This window comes from Mesoplodon bidens (assembly GCF_964165515.1).
Source record: "Mesoplodon bidens genome assembly, chromosome: 3".
NCBI lineage: Eukaryota > Metazoa > Chordata > Mammalia > Artiodactyla > Ziphiidae > Mesoplodon > Mesoplodon bidens.
Window position 1 is genome coordinate 49637563 of NC_138178.1, and position 27930 is coordinate 49665492.

General features: G+C 37.9%; 1 protein-coding gene across 2 annotated transcripts in view; it reads right to left on the reverse strand.

The window, feature by feature from the left end:
* Positions 1–7294: 7294 nt before the first annotated feature.
* Positions 7295–27930, reverse strand: part of GTF2A2 (general transcription factor IIA subunit 2) — a 31696-nt gene continuing 11060 nt past the window's right edge. Inside the window, exons 2-6 of one of the 2 annotated variants that reach the window (XM_081227610.1) lie at positions 23257–23306; positions 15731–15851; positions 14705–14809; positions 11115–11241; positions 7295–8584 (exon numbers count right to left, since the gene is read on the reverse strand). In XM_081227610.1, coding sequence (XP_081083736.1) covers positions 8559–8584; positions 11115–11241; positions 14705–14809; positions 15731–15802 — 330 coding nt within the window. In that variant the 5' untranslated portion in view covers positions 15803–15851; positions 23257–23306 and the 3' untranslated portion in view covers positions 7295–8558. The remainder of the gene's footprint in view (positions 8585–11114; positions 11242–14704; positions 14810–15730; positions 15852–23256; positions 23307–27930) is intronic. The other variant, XM_081227611.1, reaches the window with a different exon arrangement.

The following is a 27930-nucleotide window of genomic DNA, read 5'->3' on the forward strand; positions in this document are numbered from 1 at the left end:
TCCCTCAGCATTTTTTATAAGTTTAATAACAGTTGTAAAATAGACATAAAATTTACCATCTTAATCATTTTTACGTGTACAGTTCATTCATGATGTTGAGCAACCAACCTCCAGAACTTTTTCATTTTGCAAAACCAAAACTTTACACCCATTAAACAACTCAATCCTCCAGCCCTCACAGCCTGACAACCACCATTCTTTCTTTCTCTAAAAATATGACTGCTCTCTATATAAGTGGAATTATATAATATTTATCTTTTTTTGACTGGCTTACTTCACTTAGCATAATGTCCTCAAGGTCCATCCATTTTAGCATGTGTCAGGATTTCTTTTTAAGGCTGAATGATATTTCATTGTATACGTATATACAATTTTGTTTATCCATTCAATTGTTGATAGACACTTGGGTTGCTTCCACCTTTTGGCTATTGTGAATAATGCTGCTATGAACATGGGTGTACAACAAATATTTCTGAGTCTCTACTTTCAATTCTTTGGGGTATAAATGCAGAAGTAGAGTTGCTGGATTATATCAAAATTCTATTTTTCACTTGCTTAGGAACTGCCATACTGTTTTCCATAGCAGCTGCAACATTTTACATTCACACCAACGGTGTACAAAAGTTCCAAGTTCTCTACATCCTCACCAACACATATTTTGTGTTTCTGTTTTTGATAGTGGCCATTTTAATGGACGTGCGGTGGCCCTTTTTAAGCACTTCTAAGATTTTGTTGTATTGTTTTCTAAGTACATAGTTTTTAACAAGAAACCCATGAGTTTGTTATCTTTGTCTCTGTGGTTACAAAGTGACTTACCTCTGATTACTTAAAAAAATTTTCTCTTTATCACTGGTTTTTAGCAATGATATTATGAGGTATGTGGTTATCCTGTTTAGAGTTTATTAAGCCTTCTTTTCTCTGTTGATTTATCGTTTTCATCAAATTTGGAAACATTTGACTATTTCCTAAAAATTGTTCCTTTCCTTCTTGGTGGGGGAGGGCGGTTGGCACACAATATGTAGAAATCTCCACTTGATATAATCCCGCACGTCACTGAGGCTCTTCATTTTCTCATCTTTTTGTCTCTGTGCTGTATTATTTTTAAATTGGAGTATAATTGCTTTACAATGTCGTGTTAGTTTCTGCTGTACAATGCAGTGAATCAGCTATATGTATACCTATATTCCCTCCCTCTTGGACCTCCCTCCTACCCCCCCACCCCCGCATCCCACCCATCTAGGTCGTCACAGAGCACCGAGCTGAGCTTCCTGTGCTTTATAGCTTGTTCCCACTAGCTATCTGTTTTACTCATGGTAGTGTATATATGTCCATCCTAATCTCCCAATTCATCCCACCCTGCTCTTCCCTTCGTGTTCACATGTCCATTCTCTACATCTATGTCTCTATTCCTGCACTGTTCATTTGTACCATTTTTTCTCGGTTCCACATATATGCATTAATATACGATATTCATTTTTCTTTCTGGCCCACTTCACTCTGTATGACAGACTCTAGGTCCATCCACATCTCTACAAATGACCCAATTTCATTCCTTTTTATGGCTGAGTAATATTCCATTGTATATACATACCACATCTTTATCCATTCATCTGTCATTGGACATTTAGGTTCTCCATAGCAGCTGTATCAATTTACATTCCCACCAACAGTACAAAACGGTTCCCTTTTCTCCACACCCTCTCTGGCATTTATTGTTTGTAGATTTTTTGATGATGGTCATTTTGACTCACGTGAGTTGGTATCTCATTGTAGTTTTGATTTGCATTTCTCTAATAATTAGTGATGTTGAGCATCTTTTCATGTGCCTCTTGGCCATCTGTATGTCTTCTTTGGAGAATTGTCTATTTAGGTCTTCTGCCCATTTTTGGCTTGGGTTGTTTGCTTTTGTGATATTGAGTTCCATGAGCTGTTTGCGTATTTTGGAGATTAGTCTTTTGTCTGTTGCTTCATTTGCAAATATTTTCTCCCATTCTGAGGGTTGTCTTTTCGTCTTGTTTATGGTTTCCTTTGCTGTGCAAAAGCTTTTTTTTTTTTTTTTTTTTTTTTTTGGTGTACGCGGGCCTCTCAGCGTTGTGGCCTCTCCCGTTGCGGAGCACAGGCTCTGGACACGCAGGCTCAGCGGCCATGGCTCACGGGCCCAGCCGCTCTGCGTCATGTGGGATTCTCCCGGATCGGGGCACAAACCCGTGTCCCCTGCATCGGCAGGCGGACTCTCAACCACTGCGCTGCCAGGGAAGCCCCGTGTGCAAAAGCTTTTAAGTTTAATTAGGTCCCATTTGTTTATTTTTGTTTTTATTTTCATTATTCTAGGAGGTGGGTCAAAAAAAGAGCTTGCTGTGGTTTATGTCAAAGAGTATTTTTCCTGTTTTCCTCTAAGAGTTTTAGAGTGTCTAGTCTTACATTTAGGTCTTTAATCCATCTGGAGTTTATTTTTGTGTATGGTGTTAGGTAGTGTTCTAATTTCATTTTTACATGTAGCTGTCCAGTTTTCCCAGCACCACTTACCGAAGAGGCTGTCTTTTCTACATTGTATGTTCTTGCCTCCTTTGTCATAGATTAGGTGACCATATGTGCATGGGTTTATCTCTGGGCATTGTCCTGTAGCATTGATCTATATTTCTGTTTTTTGCCAGTACCATACTGCCTTGGTTTACTGTAGTTTTGTAGTATGGTTTGAAGTTGGGGAGCCTGATTCCCCCAGCCCCATTTTTCTTTCTCAAGATTGCTTTGGCTATTCGGGGTCTTTTGTGTTTCCGCACAAATTGTGAAATTTTTTGTTCTAATTCTGTGAAAAATGCCATATATATAAATAATTGTTTTGACAATTATTTATTAATCAGTTTGATTCCCTCAAATCCTGTTTTTCACCTTTGCTAGGGTGGTTCTAAGCTAGAGTAGCTTTTACTCCATTTTAGCCTACTATTGAGGCATGACCCTCTGGTGTCTCACTATTTGATGCCTTAGGTGACTACTGAGAACTGTTTACTCTGGTTCCCCACCCTATGTGAGCTTTGGGAATTGCTGTTTATAACTAACTCCCTAGCTACTCTTTGCTTGGTCTTGTAATGCGTCATTCTACTTATGTGCAACCAAGTACACAGCAAACACTCTAGGGGACCCCTGTTTTGATTCCTTTCTAGAATGCTGCATCTTTCAATCACCTCAGTTTTCCTCTCTGATCTCAGTGTCTTCTCAACTCAGCAAGGTTGTCAGGCTCTGTTTAGGTTCCCCTCTCCCTGTGTCTATAGTTTGGGTATTTAAAAATATATATATATATATTTGGCTGCTTCAGGTCTTAGTTGTGGCATGCAGGATCTTCGTTGCAGCATGCGGGATCTTTAGCTGTGGCATGCAAACTCTTAGTTGCGGCATGTGGGACCTAGTTCCTTGACCAGGGATTGAACCTGGGCCCCCCCTGTACTGGGACCCAGTCTTAGCCACTGAACCACCAGGGAAGTTCCTATAGTCTGGGTATTGCCTCCATGCAGTGAGATGGAAGGTTGTAGACCTCAACTATTTCTTTGCCCCCTTTCTCAGAGATTACAGCCTTGTGCTGCCTGTTTTCCAATGTCTGAAAAACACTTTCATATATTTTGTCTACTTTTCTAGTTGTTTATGGAAGGAAGTCACGTCCTGTCCTTGTTATTCTGGAATGACTAGAAGTCTCTGAAGATGGGAACTTAAAAAAAAATTGAGATTAAAATTGACATATAACATTAGTTTTAGGTGTACAAAATGGTGATTTTATATACATGTATACTGCAAAATGATTACCATAATGTTAATATCCATGTTAATGTTAATGTTAAATCCATCACCATACAGTTAGAAATCTTTTTTCTTATGATGAGAACTTTTAAGATCTACTCTCAGCAACTTTTAAATATACACAGTTGACCCTTGAACAATGAGGGGGTTAGGGTTGCTGATCCTCTGCAGTCGAGAATCCATGTATAACTTATAGTTGGCCTTCTGTATATGTGGTTCTTTTGTATCTGTGGTTCCACATTTGTGGATTCAACCTACTGTGGATCGTGTAGCATTGTAGTATTTACTATTAAAAAAAAATCCCTGTATAAGTAAGTGGACTCGCACAGTTCAAACTGGTGGTGTACAATACAGTATTGTTAACTATAGTCACTGTGCTGTACATTACATTCCCTGGACTTATTTATAACTGCAAGTTTGTATCTTATGACCACTTTCACTCATTTTGCTCACCCTGTCACCATCTGCCTCTGGCAACAACCAATCTGTTCTCTGTATCCATGAGTGCAATTTATTTTAGATTCCACATATGAGGTCATACGATATCTGTCTTTCTCTAACTTATTTCACTTGGCATAATGCCCTCAGGAGCCATCTGTTTTGTTGCAAATGACAGGATTTCCTTTTTTTAATGGCTGAATAATCTGGTTCTTGTGGGCCATAGATGACACATTTTCTTTATGCATTCATCCATCAATGGACACGTATTTTCCTGTCTTGGCTATTGTAAATAATGCTGCTTTGAACATAGATGCAGACCTTTTCAAGATAGTGATTTCATTCCCTTCACATAAATACCCAGAAGTGGAATTGCTGGATCATAAGGTAAGTTTTACTTTTAATTTTCTGAGGAATCTCCATACTTTTCCATACTGGTTGCACTAATTTACATTCTTCCCAACAGTGCACGAGGGTTCCCTTTTCTCCACATCTTCACCATTGTTTGTTGTTTTTTGACAGTAGCCATTCTAACAGGTGTAAGGTGATGTCTTACTGTGGTTTTGATTTGCATTTCCCTGGTTAATGATGAGCATAGTTTCATGTACCTGTTGGCTGTACTTATGTCTTCTTTGGGAAAATGTCTATTCAGAATTGTCTTTTAGCTATTGTCTGAATTCTTTATATTTTGGATATAAATCTATCAGGTATATAATTTGCAAATATTTTCTCCTATTCTGTAGGCTGCCTGCTCATTTTATTGATGGTTTCCTTTGCTGTGCAGAGCAGCTTTTTAGTTTGATGTAGTTCCACTGAATTTTACTTTTGTTACCTTCGCTTTTGGTATCAAATACAAAAAAATCATGGCCAAGACTGATGTCAGGGAGCTTTACACGTTTTCTTCCAGTTTTATGGCTTCAGGTCTTAGGTTCAAGTCTTTAGTCCATTTTGGTTAATTTTTTGTGTGTAGTGTAGGAGAGTGGTCCAGTTTTCCCAACACCATTTATGCACAAGACTGTCCTTTCCCCATTGTACATTCTTGCCTCCTTTGTCATAAATTAATTGACCATATATGTGTGGGTTTATTTCTGGGCTCTCTGTTCTGTTCCAATGATCTATGTGTCTGTTTTTATGCCAATATTATCATGCTGTTTTGATTACTACAGATTTGTAATAGTCAGAAAGCAGGAAGCGTGATGCCTTCAGCTTTGTTCTTGCTTTGGCTATTCAAGGTGTTTTGTGGCTCACTTTGGTAAACAGAATGCGTAAAAGCAGAGGAAGAAAGTCTCAGAGAATAAGAGTTGGGACATTCACGAGAGAACACTGTTGACAGTTTTCTTGCACAAATGCTCTCTTAAACTAACGCTGCTAAATCCTTTGCTGTATGTTGCAAAGTTCTTATACCTCTTACAAGGTAGAATGCCTTGCCCCAAACCCCAAGCACATTCTATCTACCTATGTACTAGAAAACTAAGATTCTATTATTACTACAGCATATAAAAAATAGCTAGATGAATTTTCACCAAATTAGGGGGCATTTTTAGAATGGATTGACAAAACAAATGTTGCAAATTCTTATGGAGAATTTGCACTTTCCCTTACCATGCATTGTTTTGTTTGTTGATTCCAAATTTTATAACTATGCTACAAATAATTGCTTCTCCAGTTGAGTGAAAACACACACATACATTCCAATATATGTACATATTTTACTATTAGTGATTCAACTATGACCCACTCAAAACTGACGATAACGTACCTTGACACTAGGATTGATGTCTACCAAGAGAGAAAATACTTTTTTTCCCCTTAACATCAGCTGAAGACAGATCACTATAAACAAACCAAACAATGACCAGTCAGGCATTAGACCCAAAGAAGCTATTCTTTGTCCACTATTTGGGTGTTAAAGTAGTACTCAGTAATACATTGAGACAGGACCAGCTGTAAGTTACCACACAAAGCCCAGATTTTACATTTAGTTCTACTAATAGATGAATTAATGGACTTTTTTTCTTCTTCCACATTAACAGGCAAGTAAGCTTATTATCAGAGTCTGTGGCCAGGTGGGAGAGCTTACACTAAAGTGGTGTAAGCTCTGGCCGTGTCTCTTCTGTAATTTCCAGTGAAGTCCGAGTACTGCTGTGGGAAAGATTAGAACACCTATATCATTATGCAAATGTTAGCCATGTGTATACAACTAATTAGAACTGAGAGGCGGAAATGTCAGGCTATGACTTCTGTACTCCTGCCCAGGCGAAAAGAGAGGTGTGTATGTGGTGGCTGTCCTAAGTACAAGAATTGGTTTCAACTGGTGGAATGTGGTATAATCCCTAGGATTTACACCTAGGTACACTATAAACCCTAGGTATTCCACACCAGTTACCTGGATGAGTACGAGTGAGTACTGAGAGTGATGTAAGTTCTTCCTGTCCTTTGCTGTGTTTTCTCATGACTCCTTTGTTAAGAGCTCACAAGGGAAGAGCTCAATATGGGTTGTACTCAGATACAAGCGGGTTTAAGTTTTGAATGATGGATAGGGTCTTGATTCTGAAAGGTAAGTCATGAGAAATGAAGGAAACAGCATAACCAAGACAAAAGAGAAATCTGAGATCTGACTTGTTTCTTTCTCAAACTGAACTGGAGCAGACTATGTGCTCATTGGTAGGGAAGGTCAGGAAAAGAACACTGGAAAAGATTGTGCAGAATGGGCTACAAGGATGAAAGTTAGTTTTAATTTAAGAATCAAGGACTACACTGACGTGCTGAGGTAATACTAGGAGCCCGAAGGCATTACTCCAATTAATAGGTCATGGCAGTCAACCATTTCCTGTAAGAAACTCATCATCTAGGTCAACGTTACTTTTGTATGTTTGAAAGCACAATCTAGTGACATCATTTATAGGATTTAAAATCCCCCAAAGTATACACCTCCAGCCCTATACTTTTCTTAATATCTCAGAGACAGTTAATAACATGAAAAAAGTTTAAACCATAATTTACTCTTTAAGAAACAGAAATTTCTACAACCATTGTAAGTTTACTATCAACATAACCTGTCTCCTAACCATTATGTTGAACCTCCAAAATGAAAAGGGATTGATCTTGACTCACTGCAATTAAGAAAAATCCTAATTACGTAACCTTTGGTAATTAAGCTTCTAAATCTGTAAAAGGGGAACAAAGTTTTTCCAGGGCTGTTGTGAGGATTATCTGGAAGAATATAAGTAACACAGTACTGATAATGAAGTTAGTGATGTTGGCCATTATCTTACATAGATCAGACCTGAGCACTGATTACTTAGAAATGATGAAACCTATTATATAACATGCTTCTACAACTAAAAAATAGGGGGACAGTGTGCAATATAAAGATCTTTTTTAGTACTTTAATAGGTTTATGAAAAGCTATTTTGCTGACGATTACTGCCAACTCTATTATCTCTCAGCAGAGTGAGAGTGAAAGGACGGCTTCACATTGAAAAGGGTGGAACTGGGAATGACCACAGGATGGGGCTGTAAAAGCCTACTTCTACTAAATGATAAACATTCTCCCTCTGTGAAATTTTAGAAATGCCACTTTCTTCATCATATATTCCTAGATTGACAAAGAAAACTTTTTCCTTCAAGTACACAAAGATATGGGATACATTTAATAGGACTTTTTATTGAAAGTCTAATAACTGGTAAGATGTAGAATATTCTAAAAATGAAACCTGACTGATATGGACAATTTAAGAAATAATTTACATGTAAAGACTACATTTTGTTGTTTAATTTTTCCTAGTTGAGTTCTACTTAGATTTTTCACACCAATAATTACCCTTGGTTTCGTACTTAAAAAATTTTTTTTGTAAGGAAAGTTCCAGTCTGGAATTTTGGTCTTGCCCCTGCTAATGCTTTCAGCAGCTAAACTAACAAACAATTGATAAAAACTAACTTTACTGAAATGAATGCATTTTCTAATTTCCTTTGCAAGGAACACGGTGCTCTTTCAAAATGCTTATCTAATATTTCCATATTGCTTAGTAGCTCTAGCAGTTATTACTCACGTTGAGTTTTAAAATGAATTTATTAAAGAATGGTCTTAGGAAGGCCACAATGTTTGATTTGTCATTAAAAAAAAGTTCTGTTTCTTCATGCTGTATAACAAGGTAATGTAACAAGGTACAGAATTATAAGCTTCTTTCTACTGGAATTCTCTGATAGTACGGCACAGTGTAGTCATTTCTGCAATGCTAGAATAAATTAAAGAAAAGTCTCTTCTATGCTTCTCTTCAAAAAGTGATGAACAATAACAGGATGGCATTAAAAAGCCATTTTTTTCCTATTCATTCTGTAGTATTGGAGCCAGTATCTAGGAAACAGAGGAGAGAAACAGTAAATTCAAGCAGCAACTTAAATATGTTGAGAAAATCTTTCTTTCTTTCAAAAGTAAAACAGGAACTAACAGTGGTGAAGAAGGGGAGACAAGGGTGGAAAGGAAAAGCTGACCACAGTAATATCTTGTGCATGTAAATGTCTTTTTACCTCTGCCTTAAAAGGAAAGTTAATGCTTAGCCTCCATATTTATGTTAAGAAAAATCAAGTTATACTATATTTGGTTCATATAGCTGCTATACTTTTTTTCAAGTTCTCTACTGTCCAAAAATTTAAAACTGCAAAGGACTATAACATAGAATTGTTTTAATTCCTGGCAAGAAAAAGACCCAAATTCTAGCCACTATCAATCACTTCCTCTGCTTCTCTATTTGGAATTGAACTTTATTTCAGAAAGCTGGCTTTTAGAAGAAATGGGCTTATTTCACAGTAGTACTGCATTTATCTGGTTACTAAGGAATGGTATTAATTATTACTTAAGCTTCTACCTCTAAATGCCACGACTATTTATATTTTAATGATTGATTGTATTATTTTCTGCTGACACGAGTGCATGGAACACAATCTTAGCTTTCCTTGAATACTCAACAGTCTTTTCTTTGAAGAACAATTACTGTACTGTGCTGTAAGTGGGGCAAGTTCCTCAGAAGCCACTGCAGTAGGTAAGGCTGATTTGTATTTTATATACACTGAAGTTTGAAAAAAAACAGATAATCTTATATCTTTAAGAAGCAAGAGAAATACACTCTAAGGACTACCTATAAGGAAAATACATATGTTTACATGGACTCTTTGATTTTATTAAGTTTGCTCAGGGGCCTTCACTGACTTTTTGGTTCTTAGCTATGTTTCAAATGATTGATTGACACTCTACTAGTCTACATCTGTGCTGTCCAATGTGGTAGCTACTGGCTAACCACATGTGGCTATTTAAAGTTAAGAAAATTAAATAAGAATTAAAACATTAAACTTCTCAGTTGCCCTAATCCATTTCAAGTGCTTAACAGTCAGATGTGGCTATTGGAGAGTACAGACAGGAAACATTTCCATGAGCATGCAAGTTTTATGAACAGTACTGATCCATAGCATTAACTCATTTTGATAGTGGTCTATAAATTATACATTAATGCTCAAATTCTATAGTCTAGTAAAAATATGAAAACCTAAGGGTTATAAGGGTACTATTAGCCTAAATTATAAGAGAGACATGAAAAAAAGTATACATTATCTGACATACAGAAATGTTATCTGTGATCCAGGAACTATAAAATTATAAACATAGATTTTTTTTGGTTGTTACAGCAAAGAACAAAGTTATTTGGTAATTATATAAAAAAGTCATCTTAAAGTTCTTAGAATGGTTATCCCTAGTTAACCTTCCGAAATGTATGAACCACTGTAACATTACTAGTTTCAGACACTGACATCTGGAGATGATTTCTTTAAAAAGGGATAAAGCTATATAATTTTAGGCAGCTATCAAAAATCAGGTTTAAGAGAACAGTTAATGACTTATGTGTGGAAAATGATATATTTGCAAATGAGTACATGCATACATATATTACTGTAAAGATATGTAGAAATAAAGACTAGAAGGTTATACATTAAAATATTAAGTGATATGTTATCTCCAGATGATGTTACAAATGACGTTTTTCTTCTGTGTGGTTTTCTGTCTTTATATCTTTTCAGTGATAGGGCATTTCTTTGAAACCCAAAACATAAAAACCTAACCTACAACCTGAGAAACGTAGGGTACTGCTTTCTACATTTCTCTTGTTTTTCAAAATTCCCCTTCTTGGAAAGTGACAGTATTCTCTATTTAATTTCAGGAATAGCTGCTTTAAACACAAACTGTTCAGATTACAAAATAAAAGTAAGTATATTTCAAATACAATTTATATATTTAAAATTCAATTAGCAAAAAGAAACTATTCATGGAACAGAAAGCAGAGATGTATAGGTTTTGAAACATTTAAGGACCTGAAGAAGTTCCTAGGTCTGCTGTAAAAATATCTGCATGTAACAGACCAGAGGACTAGATATTTACCATTATGACTGATAAGGCTCTTATGGTTATTTAAAGTCTTTTAAATAATCATTTTTAAAATATAAAATGTATAGGTATCCAACAAAACAGACACCATTGGATAAACTGCTGAAATTAAACCCTTCCTTAAAGAAAAAGAAAAGCTTTAGAAACACTTCAAATCTGCAACTGAAATAGGGAAGAAAAGCTTATCAATATGCTTCCCCCCTGCCCCCGCACACAAAGTCAACCTGTGGAAGTAGTCTATGTGTCATATGAAATGTTTATACCTGAAGTTAGTAAGAGGACTATGTGAGATCTGGAATCCAGAATCTAGCTGAGAAAGAAGCCTGGTCTCTATCTGGGAGTGGCTCACTGGGCATTTTCTCCCTTAATTTCAGATGAAAATTTTTTAAAGACTCATGAAAACAAGATTTCAAGTAGCTTTGCTTTCACAGTAATTAGGGCAAACACTTACTTTTACCATCACAGGCTACAATTTTCACTTTATCCACTTTAATAAGTTCTGTCACCTCTCTGAATTCAACATCATTCAATACAAAAGTCCACACATTATCGCAGAATCTGTATGTATTTAGAGAGCCCTTTAAAACAAAACATTTAGACAAACCATGAAAAGTCATTTTTCCCCCCTCACATTTTTCTCCAGACAATTTAAGAAAACCTAGCTACAAGTACATAATTCTCAAAATAGGATGAAAATTAAGAAAAATCTTAAGCAAGCAATCTTAAGTGTTAATCATACTATCACTTAAAGAAAAAATTCTAGATAAATTTGCTAAGGGAAGAGTTAAAAAATATTTTAGTTAGCAGACTATTTTCAGCACTGGAAAAGCCTGAAATTGCTTACCTGAAATCTGAAGAAAAACTGAATGGAAATTTGAATCTGTATTTCTACTGCCCTCATGTGGCTAAATTATGAAAATTCATTTGAATTTTTTATATGACTACTTTTTAAAAGCAACCGATTTTATTGTGTATGTTGGTTCTCTGAATTTGTACAAAAGCAGGGAATTCCTAGAAACATTAATTTTCATCCTGTGACTTAGCTCAGATGAGTTACTGTATTAGCCACTAAAATTACAACATTATTGTCCTGTGCAACTGACATTCTAATTAATACATATTTCTCCAAAAAAAATTTTATCTGAACATTAAAAGGAACTTTTTGAAAAGTGTGATGTGTGATGAAGGTGAAAGGGTGGACACCAACAGAATATAATCAAAACCTGAGAGATATATACATGCACAAGTATTTACATATGAAATTTAGTATTCAATGAGACATTTATATGCCTTCAGAAAAAAAATTCAGCACAAAACTGTTCCCTGCAGTGTTACTTGTAATATCAAAAATTGAGTTCTCATTAATGGCTTAAGTTATAATAATTAGGGATATTATAATGGCTATGAATGAATAAATTTCATAAACATGAATAAATACTATTTGTTAGACTATACTAGGCACTGAGGATACAATGGTAAACAATACACATATGATCCCTGCCATCCAAGAAGCTTAGGTTAGCAGGGGAGATCACTAAAACAAGTAAATACATAGTGTAACAGTGCTATGAAAGATCGTTACTGGGTACAATGGGGGTACAGTAGAGGCATCCAAGGGTACAGGAGATAGGACAGAGAAAGCTTGAGTCCCAAAGAATGAAAAAGAGTCAAGGGAAAGGTGGGACAGCAGAAAGGAAGACAAACACTTGGAATGGGATAGTAAGTTCCTGAAAGGAGAATATGACAGGAGGTCCTAAGGTGAAAGAGATCATGGAGAACCTTGGGAAAGCTTTTCCCTATTGTGAGGGCATTAGGACGTCAATGAAGGATTTCAAGCAGAGGAGTAACATGATGAGATCTGCATTTTGCATTTTTGGTGATAACATGAACAGACTAGAGGGGAGTCTGACTGGAGGAAGGAGAGAAGCTGAGAAGCCGATAGCTTTTAGCTGGCTGAATCAGACAGGTGAAAGTGGCTGGGCAATAGCAAGGCAAGGGGGTCCAGGGAAGTGGAGAGATTTTAAAAGGTAGATCTGCCAACGCTTGATAACCAGCCTGATACGGTCGGGTGGGGAACAGAGAAATCTTTGTCATTCCCAAGTTTCTGGCTTGTGTAACAACGCATTCATAGAAAAAACTGGTTTGGAAGGAAAGTTAAATTTGAGTTTTAGCCACATCTTACCATATCCAGTAAGCAGCTGGAGTGTAGAAGCAAGCATGGGAGCATATCAATTTTAAAGCCAAGGACTGGATGAGATCATTCAAGGAGAATATGTGGAGCCCTAGATAACCCTTAAGGAAAACCAGCAATTAAGTGATACAAAGTAGCCTGAGAGAGGAGCCAGAGAATAGGAAAAAAAAAGCCAAAATAGTAAGATTTCAAGGGAAGTATGGGTTTCAAGAGACTAATCAATAGTTATCACTAATTATGCATTAGATTTAGCAATAAATAACTTGCCAAGAGAAGTTTCAGTGGAGAGGTGGGAGTAATGCATAGAAAATCACTCAGGACATATTAAGTAAAAAGATGCAGAGTTGTAAATGTAAAAAAAAAATTTGTTTAATTAGATCTGTTCCTTTGACTACAGCTTGAGCCATTGGAAGGCTGAACAACCAAATGCCAACCTCAATGTTCATTTTTGGCTTGTGTGTAATCAATGATCCTATAAGTGTGTAGGTTACTGTCATATCCAGTTGGTGGCAGATGTGTCAATAATTTGAACCAGGCAAGTCACTGCTATTTATGATTAGCATGTGAACATTCAAATATGCTGAAATTCTGTTCTTTATATTAAAAATTTCCTTCTATATGATAGATAACATGTGGCTAAACTATCTTTAATGCACCTCTAATAAATACATATATTTTTTACATATATCTACTGAATAACACTTTTTTAAAGTTAATTTACCTTTAGCTAAAGAGATCCAAACTAGAAACCTACAATAATACAACTAGAAGACCACTCAGGCCTTGTGAACCCTACAACTCTGATAAGTAGTCAAACAAATTTTCTACATGGGCAAGTATGTATCAACATGGATCAATTTAGAATTAAAGGATCAGATTCTGAATGACAAACCAGGCACATTTGTATGTATGGTTGTACAAAAAGGAAACTTTGCCGGCATTATTACTGTTAAAAATTCAAGAATCCACTGATAAAATTTTATAAAGACATGTTTTACTCCAGATCATTGTTAGGCATGTGAAACTGATGTGACTTATTTATATGAATATAAAATACATGCAGATTTTACCCCTTCACTAAAATAAGTCAAATGGGGCCTGTCTTCTTTTGCCGTGTATACCCAATAGCCAGAACAATGCCTCGTATTTAATAGGCATTGAAATGTTCGTTGAATAAATGATAATTTTCTTTTGTGCTTTTCATCACAAACTAAAACCAAAAACCCCAAACACTGATGTTCTCTTAAATGCAAATTAACATCTATATTCTTTTCATTTGTTGATTTTCATATCTTTTAATCTGAATTTGCCATCGAATTGAGAAAGACAGTTTTGTTCAGTTTGGGATTACTGTTCAAAGTACAAATGATTCAAATGAGATCAAGCTACCAGAAGAGACCATTATCTGCCAACAGGTCAGGTCTTTATAAGCCATGTTATCTAAGAGTAGGTGGGAGGCAACGTGAAGTTTCTAGAAATAACTCTGAGCTTCCCTGGTCAGAGTTTAAAAAACATAGCTGATCCTTAGAGATTACTCTCACTTACCTTCAATCTTGCAGATAATGTTTCAGACATTTGAAATCTCAGTAACTCTTCAGGGAAGGTAGCCAAACATACATAGGCTGATTTGTGAAACAACAGAACAAGAATCTAAAAACAACTCTATATCTCAGATTAAGTGGATGAACTTAGTATACAGATTTAAACATCAAGCAGAATTCAGTTATCAAACAAGTTCCAAAGTTTGATTAAGACATCTCTTTTTATGATTAATAAATATGTAGGTGTCCTAAAAAGCACTATTGCTAACAATCATGGTGCAGCTTGTAGATTTAAGAAAATATCCTTACCCTGAAATTGACTCTGTTCCTGACCCTCTGTGCCAACGCTGAATTTATAGCCTTATCAAACTGAAGTAGAACTTGAAGGGCAAGTTGGGGGGTAATCTGTTGAGACTGAGAAAAAATAAAGGTCATGAATATTCTTAGAGAAGAACATTAAAGAAAAAATAAAACAAAAATACATGAATTATAAGGCTTCCCTGGTGGCACAGTGGTTGAGAATCTGCCTGCCAATGCAGGGACATGGGTTTGGGCCCTGGTCTGGGAAGATCCCACATGCCGCAGAGCAACTAAGCCCGTGAGCCACAACTACTGAGCCTGCGCGTCTGGAGCTTGTGCTCCACAACAAGAGAGGCCGCGACAGTGAGAGGCCCGCGCACCGTGATGAGGCATGGCCCCCGCTCACCACAACTAGAGAAAGCCCTCGCACAGAAATGAAGACCCAACACAGCCAAAAATAAAACAAATAAATTTTTTTTAAAAAGCTAAAAAAACAAAAAATCATGAATTATCATCTAAAATTTAACTGAGGTTAACCAGAGTCTCTAAACTAGAATTCCTTATTCTTTTTTGCCATAACTGACAACTAAGAAGCAAAGCCTGACAATATTTTCTTGCATTATCTTGACACAAACATAATTTTAAAAAGAAAACATGCAGTGATGTTACAGCACCAGGACAAAACTTTGTCTATCACTCCTTCACAGTATCTGGAAAGAAGTATTCGATAAATTGAAGGAACCAAGTTTCTTTTAAATAAAAAACCTGGGACCAATAATACATTAAAAAAAAGTCTAATCTTATATATGAAAATAAATGGAAATGTATAATATGTTCTTGGATGAGAGGTTTACATAAAAAGGTTAATTTTCCTAAAATTAAAATATAAATTCAAAATTCTAATTTAAATCTCAAGACTTGTATTAACTTGTCCAAAGTTACCTTAAAGCTACATAGACTGCCATTCTCATAAGTATGAGAACAAGAATTATTATAGATCCATCTAAATAAAAATGTTGATTTTTAGTCCCTCACCTGTATAAGCTCATCGAGGCTCTCCTGAAGACTGTTTCCCAAAGTGGTATTTCTGTACAACTGATATGCCATGGCTTAGGAGGGAGAAATTCTTCTTCTTATTCAGGCTTGCATTGATATCCTAAAAATTTAATATGAAACTATTAAAAAAAGTATAAATTACATATGTAACATAGTCTACTTCATATTTTCTAATATATACTATTAGCATACTACATAATAACTGAGGAATTGCAAGGAATAGTTAAAAATAGTTTTTCTATTTATTTTTTCTATTATTTTGACGTAGGCATTTATACTCCTTTGTACAAAGTACAGATATATATATTAAAATGTACATCTTTACCATTTCTTTCAAATATCTACCTTTTGACCTAGTCTAGAATTTACCATGTACCATTCTTTTCTACTTACTGTCAAGTCACTGATCCAATCTTCAGCTCACATTTGAATGCCTTCCCCTTCATTTTCCTGTTCTCTTAAAATTCAGTATTTATAGAGTGCCTACCCAGAAGATAGCACTGTGATAGGTACCATGGAGAGGAAGATAAATAAAGATACACTTCTGACCCTAAAAAATTTATACTTTAGAAAAGGTAACAGACACATAAAAAAGTTAAATAGAGAATAAGAACTGTGATAGAGATTATATACAGTTATTATGGAGGCTGCCTGTGGACTGAATGAGTTGGCTCATCACAAAAGCTTCCTGATTCTTCAAGCTAGACTTTAGGCCAAGCAAAGGAAGAAAGTCATCTTAGGCTGAAAAAATAAATAGAATGAGTAAAGCCATAGAAGGATGAAATAATACAGCCCATAGACAGAACTATAAATTGTTCCATATTAAGGTATAGGTATGAATAGGAAGTGGTAGGAGATGAGGCTGAAAAAGATGACATGGATGGATTTGTCAGGAGAGGTGCCAGGATTTTATAATGCAGGTAATGGGGAGCCCCTGAAGCTTTCTAGACAGGAAAGGTCAGACAAATGGGCAGCAATGTAAACAATGTAGTCAAGTGCAAGATTAGAAAGAGACGAGGGATGAGGGCTCGAAGAGGGTGCCAGTAACACATATTCAGCAAATACTGAGCTTTTACTACATGTCATGTATTAGATACCTGACCTCATGGCACTTTCAGTTTAGAGATAGACAGAAGGAGACAGCTGTATTCCAGGTAAGACTCAGCAAAAGTAATAGTTATCAGTCTTCACATTACACACCTTGTGAGCATTTGATACACTTGATCATTTCTGCCTTCTTGAAGTCTTTTCTTTGGCTTCTGGGACCCCACACTCAGTTTTCTCCTCCCACCTCACTGGATAGTACTGTTTCTTGTTTCCTTCTGTTGGTTGCTCCTCAGCAATCTAACTTCTAACTAACTACTTGAGTGCCCCAAGGCTTCTCACGTCTTCTCTATATGGTTTACTCCCTTAGTTACCTCATCTAGGCTTATGGCTTTAAATACGTTCTATTTATCTGTTGATGACGTGCAAACTTACATTGCCAGTCCTGACCTTTTATATTCCCATGTTGCCATATATAAAACTGCCTACTTGACACTGGATGGAAATATAAAGTGGTAGATCAAATTAGTTACAAACCAAATTCTGGATACTCCTCCAAACCTTTTCTGCCCTCGGTTTGTCCACCTCAATTAACAGTAAATCTAGTCTTCCAGTAAGAGGGCCCCAAAACCTTATAGTCAAATTCTCTCTCACCCTGCGTGCAATCTGTCAGCCAATCCTTTCAGTTCTTCCTTCTGAATATAACCAGAATCCAGCAACGCTGACCATCTCCACTGCTAGCACTAAGTCACCATCAATCTGTCACTAAGATTTATGGTGATAGCCAAGTAAGGCGTCTCCTTCTTTCTACCCTTGTCTATCCCACCCCTGCCCCCACAGCAGCCACACTGAGCCTTTTAAAACACAAATAAAATCTCATCACTCATCTGTTCAAAACCTCCCAAGGCAGCATCCTATCTCAGAGTAAAAACCAAGGTCCTCCTAATGGTTTACAAGGCCTGCATGATCTGGCCCGCCCCCCCACCCCACCTCTCTGAACTTGACTTCTTCCACCTACTCCGTCATTCACTCTGCTTCAGCCATACTAGTCCCTTGCTCCAATATGGCAAGACGTTCTTGCTTTAGGGCCTTTGCACTGGCTGTTCTGTTTCAAATGTAATGCGCAGACACCTGCAGGGTTTACCTCTCATCTGATTCAGATCTCTGCTCAGATGTCACTTCATCAGAAATAACTTTTGTGACCAACGTATAAGAAAGAACTACCTCCCTTCCCCTTTACACTGCTTTATTTTCATTTATACCACTAATCGAAGCTGACATATATATGCTTATTCTATTTCCATCCACTAAAACAGACATTCCCTCAAGATAGGACTTATGCTCAGTTATATATTTACTATCTAGAACAATGCCTAGTATGAATTCAGTAAGTATTTGTTAGTGAATAACCTGGTGATATGTCAAAATGCTAATATCAAACTGTACTGCACTTACATGCATTTATAATAGGTTTTCTACTTTACTGAGGAAAGTGAAACAATGAAAACTTCAACTCTCAAAACTACATCTAACTACCTACCAATATCTACACCCATATACTCTGCCTGTCACTATAGTCAAACTAGCCATGCTGTTACCTAAATACAATCCTTCTACCTGTGGATCAGGTCCTATCCCCCCTATTACGGACAGGATATTTTTCCAACAATTCAATTATTCCTTCTATCCCTATCAAATTTCCCATCTCTATGGATCCTTCCCATTAGCAAACAAACAGACAGCTACTTCTCCCATCTTAAAAAAAAGTCTCAACTCGCTTCTCTGGCCAGCTCACTCTATTTCTCTATTCCTCTTTGCAGCAAAAACTCCTGAGTTGTCTGTACTCACTGTCTCTCATTCCTTTTCTCACACTTTCTCTTAAACTCACTCCTTATACAGTTTTGCCTCAAGCACTCAAATGAAACAGATGGTGAAAGTCACCACTGGCAATGCTAAAACTAATAATCCTCAATTCTTAGTTCTCAGCAGACTTAATCATTTGACATGGCTGATTACTCCCTCCTCTTTGATAAAGGATCTTGGTTTAGCTTCTGGGACAGTACACTTTTTGGGTTGTTCTCTTAAACTCACTGGTTCATCCTTCTCAATATTGTTTGTTGGTTGAGGCTCTTCTCCCTTAACTCTTAATGTCACAAGACACCTCTGTGGTTCTCTGCTTTCTGTCTACACTTGTTCCTTGGTGATATCGCTTTGTGTCATGGTTTTACAAACCACTGCTGATGATTCCCAAATTCATATACTAGAACAGACCTTGCCCTGAACTCTCACTCCTGGATCCAACTGCCTACTCAACATCTCTATGTGTTGTCCTTCCCATCTCAGTTGATTAACTCCATACCTCTATGGGCTTAGGCAAAAACCTTTGAAGTTATTCCCGACCACCCCTCCCTACCCCCAGTCTGGCCATCTTACCTCCACATCCAATCCCTAGCATAACCTGTAAACTCTACCTTCAATATGGATTCAGAATCCAACCATTTCTCACCATGTCCATTGTTATCACCCTGGTATGTGCCACCATCACCTGTCATTGGGATTCCTGAAATAGCTTCCTAACTGTTTTCCCTACTTCCATGCTTGGCCCCTAGATTCTAATCCCAATTCAGCAGTCAGGTGATCTTTTAAAACAAAGGTTAGAACATATCTCTTCTCTGTGCAAACCTCCCATGGTTTCCATTTCATTCAGTCCTTATAATAATCTGGCTACCCATTATCTCACTGACCTCATTTGCCATCTCCCCCTTGTTCTTGCCCTTCTCCAGACAAACTGGCTTCTCCTTGTTTTTCTTAGAACATGACAGACATGTTCCTGCCTATGTAAGCCTTTGTAAAGGCTCTCCTTTTTTTTTTTTATTTATTTTTTATTTTTTTATTTATGGCTGTGTTGGGTCTTTGTTTCTGTGCGAGGGCTTTCTCTAGTTGCGGCAAGTGGGGGCCACTCCTCATCACGGTGCGCGGGCCTCTCACTATCGTGGCCTCTCATTGCGGAGCACAGGCTCCAGGCGCGCAGGCTCAGTATTTGTGGCTCACGGGGCTAGTTGCTCCACGGCATGTGGGATCTTCCCAGACCAGGGCTCGAACCCGTGTCCCCTGCATTGGCAGGCAGATTCTCAACCACTGCGCCACCAGGGAAGCCCAAGGCTCTCCTTTTTACCTGGAATGCTCTTCCCCCAGATATCCTCTGGTTTTTCTTAATTCCTTCAAGTATAGCACGTATTTAATGAGGCCTAAACAGACCACCATATTTAAAACCCCAACTCCCACCTCCACTCTGTAACTGCCCAATCCCCCTCACCCTGCTATGTTTCTTTGATGGCACCATCACCTTCTAACATGTTATATAGTTTCCTTAGTTTATGTTTATTTTCTGCATCCTTCAATAGACTGTACAACCTACCAGGGCAGGGACTTTTGTCTGTTTTTGTTCACTGAAGTAAACCAGGCGTCTAGAACAAACATTTCCTGAGACATAATAGGAGACAATGGAATATTTGTTCAATAAATAAATGAACACAAAAAAATCAGTTAGTAAAATGTATGTGGGTAGCTGAGGGGGGATAAAAAGGGCAAGAAGGGGTCCCAGTAAGAAGATATAAACTTGATAAAGTGAGAGTACAGAATCTTGTGTCCTGCCCATTTAACAAAAGTCTAAGAGTTACCGGAAAATAACTATAAGTTAATAATGAATTATCAGAAAGAGAAATAATCCCATTTATGATTGCATCAAAAAGAACAAGATACTTAGAAATAAATTTAGCCAAAGAGAAATAAATTTAGCCAAAGAGAGGAAAGACCTGGACATTGAAAACTATAAGACAATGATGAAAGAAACTGAGTATGACACAAATAAACAGAAAGAAATTCCATGCACGTGGACTGGAAGAATCAATATTATTAAAATATCCATACTACCTAAAGCAATCTACAGATTCAACACAATTCCTATCAAAATTCCAATGGCATTTTTCAAACAAATAGAACAAACAGTCCTAAAACATATATGAAACCACAAAGACACCAAAATGCCAAAGCAATTTTGAGAAAGAAGGACAAAGCTCGAGGCATCATGTTTGCTGATATCTAATTCTATCGCAAAGCTATAGTAATCAAAACAGTACATTACTGCCATAAAAACAGATGTATAGAGGAATGGAATAGAATAAAGAGCCCAGAAATAAACTTACACATGTACAGTCAAGTAATTAACAACAAAGGAGGCGAGAATGTACAATTGGGAGGGCTTCCCTGATGGTGCAGTGGTTAAGAATCTGCCTGCCAATGCAGGGGAACGGGTTCAAGCCCTGGTCTGGGAAGATCCCACATACCGCAAAGCAATTAAGCCCGTGCGCCACAGCTACTGAGCCTGTGCTCTAGAGCCCCAACGCCACAACTACTGAGCCCGCACGCCGCAACTACTGAAGCCTGTGCACCTAGAGCCTGTACTCCGCAACAAGAGAAGCCACTGCAATGAGAAGCCCACGCACCGCAATGAAAAGTAGCCCCTGCTCACTGCAACTAGAGAAAGACCGCGTGCAGCAACGAAGACCCAACACAGCAAAGGAAGGAAGGAAGGAGGGAAGGAAGGAAGGAAGGAAGGAAGGACAATGGGGAAAGGACAGTCTCTTCAATAAAGGGTGCTGGGAAAACTGGGCATCCACATGCAAGAAAAAAGACACTGGACCATTATCATACACCATACACAAAACTGAACTCAAAATGGATTAAAGATGTAATGTTTAATGTAAGACCTAATATCATAAACCCCCTAGAACTCCTAGAAGAAAACATAGGTGGTAAGCTCCTTGACACAGGTCTTGGTGATGATTTTTTGAATCTGACACCAAAAGCAAAAGCAATAAAAGCAAAAATAAATAAGCGGAACAGGATCATACTAAAAAGCTTATGCACAGCAAAGGAAACCATAAAAAAAATAGGCTACCTACTGAATGGGGGAAAATATTTGCAAATCATGTATCTCATATGGGCCTGATGTCCAAAATGTATAAAGAATACATAAAACTCAATAGCAAAAAAACAATCCAATTAAAAATTGGACAGAACATTTGCAGCAACACGGATGGACCTAGAGATGATCATATTAAGTGAAGTCAGAAAGAGACAAAATATCATACGATATCACTTACATGTGGAATCTAAAAAATGATATAAATAAACTTATTTACAAAACAGAAATCAACTCACAGACAGAAAACAAACTTATGGTTACCAAAGGAATTGGCGAGGGGAGGGGGCAGGGGATGAATTAGGAGTTTGGGATTAACATATACACAATACTACATATAAAATAGGTAAGCAACAAGGACCTACTGTAGAGCAAAGGAAATTATACTCAATATCTTGTTATAACCTATAAGGGAAAAGAACTTGAAAAAAAAAAAATATATATATATATACATATGTATAACTGAATCACTTTGTTGTACACTTGAAACTAACACAATGTTGTAAATTAACTATACTTCTATAAAAAAAATTGGGCAAAAGATGTGAACACTTTTCCAAAGAACATATACAGATGGCCAACAGATACATGAAAAGCTGCTCAACATCACTAATTATCAGGGAAATGCAAATCAAAACCACAGTGAAATATCACCTCACACCTGGTAAAATAACTATTATCAAAATGACAATTAATAGCAAGTGTTGGTGAAGATGTGGATTAAAGGGAACCCTTGTGCATTGTTGGTAGGCATGCAAACTGTGGTGCAGCCACTATGGAAAAGTATGGACGTTTCTCAAAAAAGTAAAAGAGAACTCCCATATGATCTAACAATTCCACTTTGGAGAACTTATCGGAAGAAAAAGAAAACACTAACTGGAAAAGATATATGCACCCACATGTTCACTATAGCACTATTCACAATAGCCAAGATATGAAAACAACTTAAGTGTCCATCAAAGGATGAATGGATAAAGAAATTGTGGGATGGGAGACAAGATGGCAGAGTAGAAGGACATGGGTTCACCTCCTCTCACAAAAACACTGCAATCACAACTAACTGCTGAACAACTATTGACAAAAAAAGACTGGAACCTACCAAAAAAGATATCCTATATCCAAAGACAAAGAAGAAACCACATTGAGATGGCAGGAGGGGCACAATTGCGGTAAAATCAAATCCCATACCCACTGGGTGGACAATCCACAAACTGGAAAATAAGGATTACCACAGAGGTTATCTCATAGGAGTGAACGTTCTGAGCCCCACATCAGGCTCCCCAGCCTGGGGCCGGGTCTGGCAATGGGAGGAGGAGCCCCCAGAGCATCTGGCTATGAGCGTCTGTGGCTTTTGACTGCAGGAATTCCACAGGACTGGGGGAGACAGAAACTCCACTCTTAGCACACACAAGGTCTTGTGCACACCAGGACCCAGGAGAAAAAGCAGTGAACTCAGAGGATCCTGGGCCAGACCTACCTGCTGGTATTGGAGGGTCTTCTGTAGAGGTGGGGAGCAGCTGTGGCTCACTGCAGGGACAAAAACACAGGTGGAGGTAGTTCTGGGGAGTACTCATTGGTGTGGGCCCTCCTAGAGGCCGCCATTTTCTCACCAACACTTGGCCCCACCCAACACCCTCTAGGCTCCAGTGCAGGGACACCTCAGGCCAAAGAACTGACAGGGTGGGAATACAGCCCCACCCATCAGCAGACAGGCTGCCAAAAGTCTTCCTGAGCCCACAGCTGCCTGCTAAACACACCTCTTTTTTTTTTTTTTTTTTTTTTTTTTGCGGTACGCAGGCCTCTCACTGTTGTGGCCTCTCCCGTTGTGGAGCACAGGCTCTGGACGCGCAGGCTCAGCGGCCATGGCTCATGGGCCCAGCCGCTCTGCAGCATGTGGGATCTTCCCCGACCGGGGCACGAACCCGCATCCCCTGCATCGGCAGGCAGACTCTCAATCACTGCCCCACCAGGGAAGCCCTAAACACACCTCTTGACACAGCCCTGCCCACCAGAGGGACAAGACCCAGCTGCACCCATCAGTGGGCAGGAACCAGTCCCTCCCACCAGGAAACCTGCAAAAGCCTCTTAGACCAGCCTCATCCACAAGGGGGCAGAAGCAGAAGCAAGAAGAACTACAACTCTGCAGCCTGTGGAACAGGACCACAATACAGAAAGATAGACAAAATGAGATATCAGAGAAATATGTCCCAGATAAAAAAGCAAAATAAAGCCCCAGAAGAACAACTAAATGAAGCAGAGAAAGGCAATCTACCCAAAAAAGATTTCAGAGTAATGATGGTAAAGACGATCCAAGATCTCGTAAAAAGAATGGAAGCACAGACCTAAAAGATGCAAGAAATGTTTAAGAGCAAGCTAGAAGATTTAAGAAGAAACAAACAGAAATGAACAATAAAATAACTGAAATGAAAATACACTAGAAGGAATAAATAGCAGAAAAAATGAGGCAGAAGAACGAATAAGGGAGCTGGAAGACTGAACGGCGGAAATGACTGCCACAGAACAGAGAAAAGAAAAAAGAATGAAAAAAAATAGGACAGTTTAAGAGACCTCAGGACTTTGTTAGATGCACCAACATTCACATTATATGAGTCCCAGAAGGACAAGAGACAGAAAGCACCTGAGAAAATATTTGAAGAGATTAATAGCTGAAAACTTCCCTAACATGGGAAAGGAAAAAGTCACCCAAGACCAGGAAGCACAGAGTCCCAAAAAGGATTAAACCCAAGGAGGAACACGCCAAGACACATAGTAATGAAACTGACAAAAATTAAACACACACAAAAAATATTAAAAGCAACAAGGGAAAAGCAACAAATAACATACAAAAGAATTCCCATAAGGTTATCAGCTAATTTTTCAGCAGAAACTGCAGACTAGAAGGGAGTGGCAAAATATATTTAAAGTGATGAAAGGTAAGAACCTACAACCAAGAATACTCTACCCAGCAAGGCTCTTGTTCAGATTCGACGACAAAATCAAAAGCTTCACACAGGCAAAAGCTAAGAGAATTCAGCACCACCAGACCAGCTTTGCAACATATGCTAAAGAAAGTTCTCTAGGTAGACAAGAAAAGGCCACAATGAGAAACAGGAAAATTACAAATGGAAAAGCTCACTGTTAAAGGCAAACATACAGTAAAGGTAGGAAATCATCCACACACAAATATGATATCGAAATCAGCAATTGTGAGGAGAGCACAAATACAGGATATGGGAAATACATTTGAAATTAAGACCAGCAACAGAAAACAATCTTGTTTATGTACAGACTGCTATATCAAAACCTCATGGTAATCACAAACTGAAAATCTACAATAGATACACACACACAAAAGAAAAAAGGATCCAAACACAACACTAAAGTTCGTCATCAAATCACAAGAGAACAAAAGAGGAATGGGAGAAAAAAGACCTAAAAAAAAAAACCAAAACAATTAAGAAAAGGGCAATAAGAACATACATAAAGATAATTACCTTAAATGTAAATGGAATAAATGCTCCAACCAAAAGACAAAGACTGGATGAATGAATACAAAAACAAGACCCCGTATACACACTGTCTACAAGAGATCCACTTCAGACCTAGGGACACATACAGACAGAAAGTGAAGGGATGGAAAAAGGTACTCCATGCAAATGGAAATTAAAAGAAATTTGGAGTAGCAATACTCGTATCAGATAAAACAGACTTTAAAATAAAGAATGTTACAAGAGACAAGGAAGGACACTACATAATGATCAAGGGATCAATCCAAGATATGACAATTGTAAATATATATGCACCCAACACAGGAGCTCCTTAATATATGAGACAAATGCTAACAGCCATAAAAGGGGATATCAACAGTAACACAATAATAATAGTGGGGGACTTTAACACCCCAGTTTCATCAATGAACAGATCATCCAGACAGAAAGTCAATGAGGAAACACAGGCCTTAAATGACACATTAGACCAGGTGGACTTAATTGATATTTATAGAGCATTGAATCCAAAAGCAGGAGAATACACATTCTTTTCACGTGCACATGGTACACTGTCCAGGACTGATCACATCTTGGGCCACAAAGTGAACCTTAGTAAATTTAGGAAAACTGAAATCATATCAAGCATCTCTTCTGACTACAACGCTATGAGATTACAAATCAACTATAAGAAAAAAACTGTAAAAAACACAAACACATGGAGGCTAAACAATATGCTACTAAACAACCAATGGATCACTGAAGAAATCAAAGAGGAAATCAAAAAATACCTAGAGACAACTGAAAATGAAAGCACGACGATCCGAAACCTATGACACGTAGCAAAAGCAGTTCTAAGAGGGGAGTTTATAGCACTACAATTTTACCTCAGGAAATAAGAAACATCTCAAACAACCTAACCTTACACCTAAAGCAACTAGAGAAAGAAGAACAAACAAAACTGCAAGTCAGTATAAGGAAAGAAATCATAAAGATGAGAGCATAAGTAAATGAAATACAGATGAAGAAAATGACAGAAAAGATCAATGAAACTAAAAGCTGGTTCTTTGAAAAGATGAACCTGATAAACCTTTAGCCAGACTCATCAAGAAAAAAAGGGAGAGGGCTCAAATCAATAAAATTAGAAATGGACATATTGAGAGAGTGGCATGGACATATATACACTACCAAACGTAAAATAGATAGCTAGTGGGAAGCAGCCGCACAACACAGGGAGATCAGCTCAGGGAGATCAGCTTGGTGCTTTGTGACCACCTAGAGGGATGGGATAGGGAGGGTGGGAGGGAGGGAGATGCAAGAGGGAAGAGATATGGGAACATATGTATATGTGTAACTGATTCACTTTGTTATAAAGCAGAAACTAACTCACCACTGTAAATAAAGATGTTAAAAAAAAAAGAAATGAAAAATGAGAAGTTACAATGGACACCACAGAAATACAAAGGCTTGTAAGAGACTACTACAAGCAACTATATGACAATAAACTGGACAACCTGGAAGAAATGGACAAATTCTTGGAAAGGTACCACTTTCCAAGACTGAACCAGGAAGAATTAGAAAATATAAACAGACCAATCACAAGTAGTGAAATTGAAACTGTAATTAAAAACTTCTAACGGGGCTTCCCTGGTGGCGCAGTGGTTGAGAGTCCGCCTGCCGATGCAGGGGACACGGGTTCGTGCCCCAGTCCAGGAGGATCCCACGTGCCGTAGAGCGGCTGGGCCCGTGAGCCATGGCCGCTGAGCCTGCATGTCCGGAGCCTGTGCTCCGCAGTGGGAGAGGCCACCACAGTGAGAGGCCTGCGTACCGCAAAAAAAAAAAAAAAAAAAAAAAAAACTTCTAACAAACAAAAGTCCAAGACCAGATGGCTTCAGAGGCAAATTGTATCAACCACTTAGAGAAGAGTTAACACCTATCCTTCTGAAACTATTCCCCAACATTGCAGAGGAACACTCCCAAACACATTCTGTGAGGCCACCGTCATCCTGATACCAAAACCAGATAAAGATACCACAAAAAAAGAAAATTACAGGCCAATATGACAGATAAACATAGATGCAAAATTCCTCAAGAAAACACTTGCAAACCAAATCCAACAACACAGTAAAAGGATCATACATCATGATCAAGTGGGATTTATGCCAGGGATGCAAGGATTCTTCAATATCCACAAATCAATCAGTGTGATACACCACACCAATAAATTGAAGAATAAAAACCATATGATCATCTCAACACAGGCAGAAAACGCTTTTAACAAAATTCAACACCCATTTATTTTAAGAACTCTCCAGAAAGCGGGCATAGAGGGAACCTACCTCAACATAATAAAGGCCAAATATGACAAACCCAAAGCAAACATCATTCTCAATGGTGAAAAACTGAAAGCCTTTCCTCTAAGATCAGGAACAAGACAAGGATGTCCACTCTCAGCACTATTATTCAACATAGTTTTGAAGTCCTAGTCACGGCAATCAGAGAAGAAAAAGAAATAAAATGAATACAAATTGGAAAAGAGGAAGTAAAACTGTCACTGTTTGCAGACGACATGATACTATACATAGAGAATCCTAAAGATGCTACCAGAAAACTGCTAGAGCTCATCAATGAATCTGGTAAAGTTGTAGCACACAAAATTAATACAC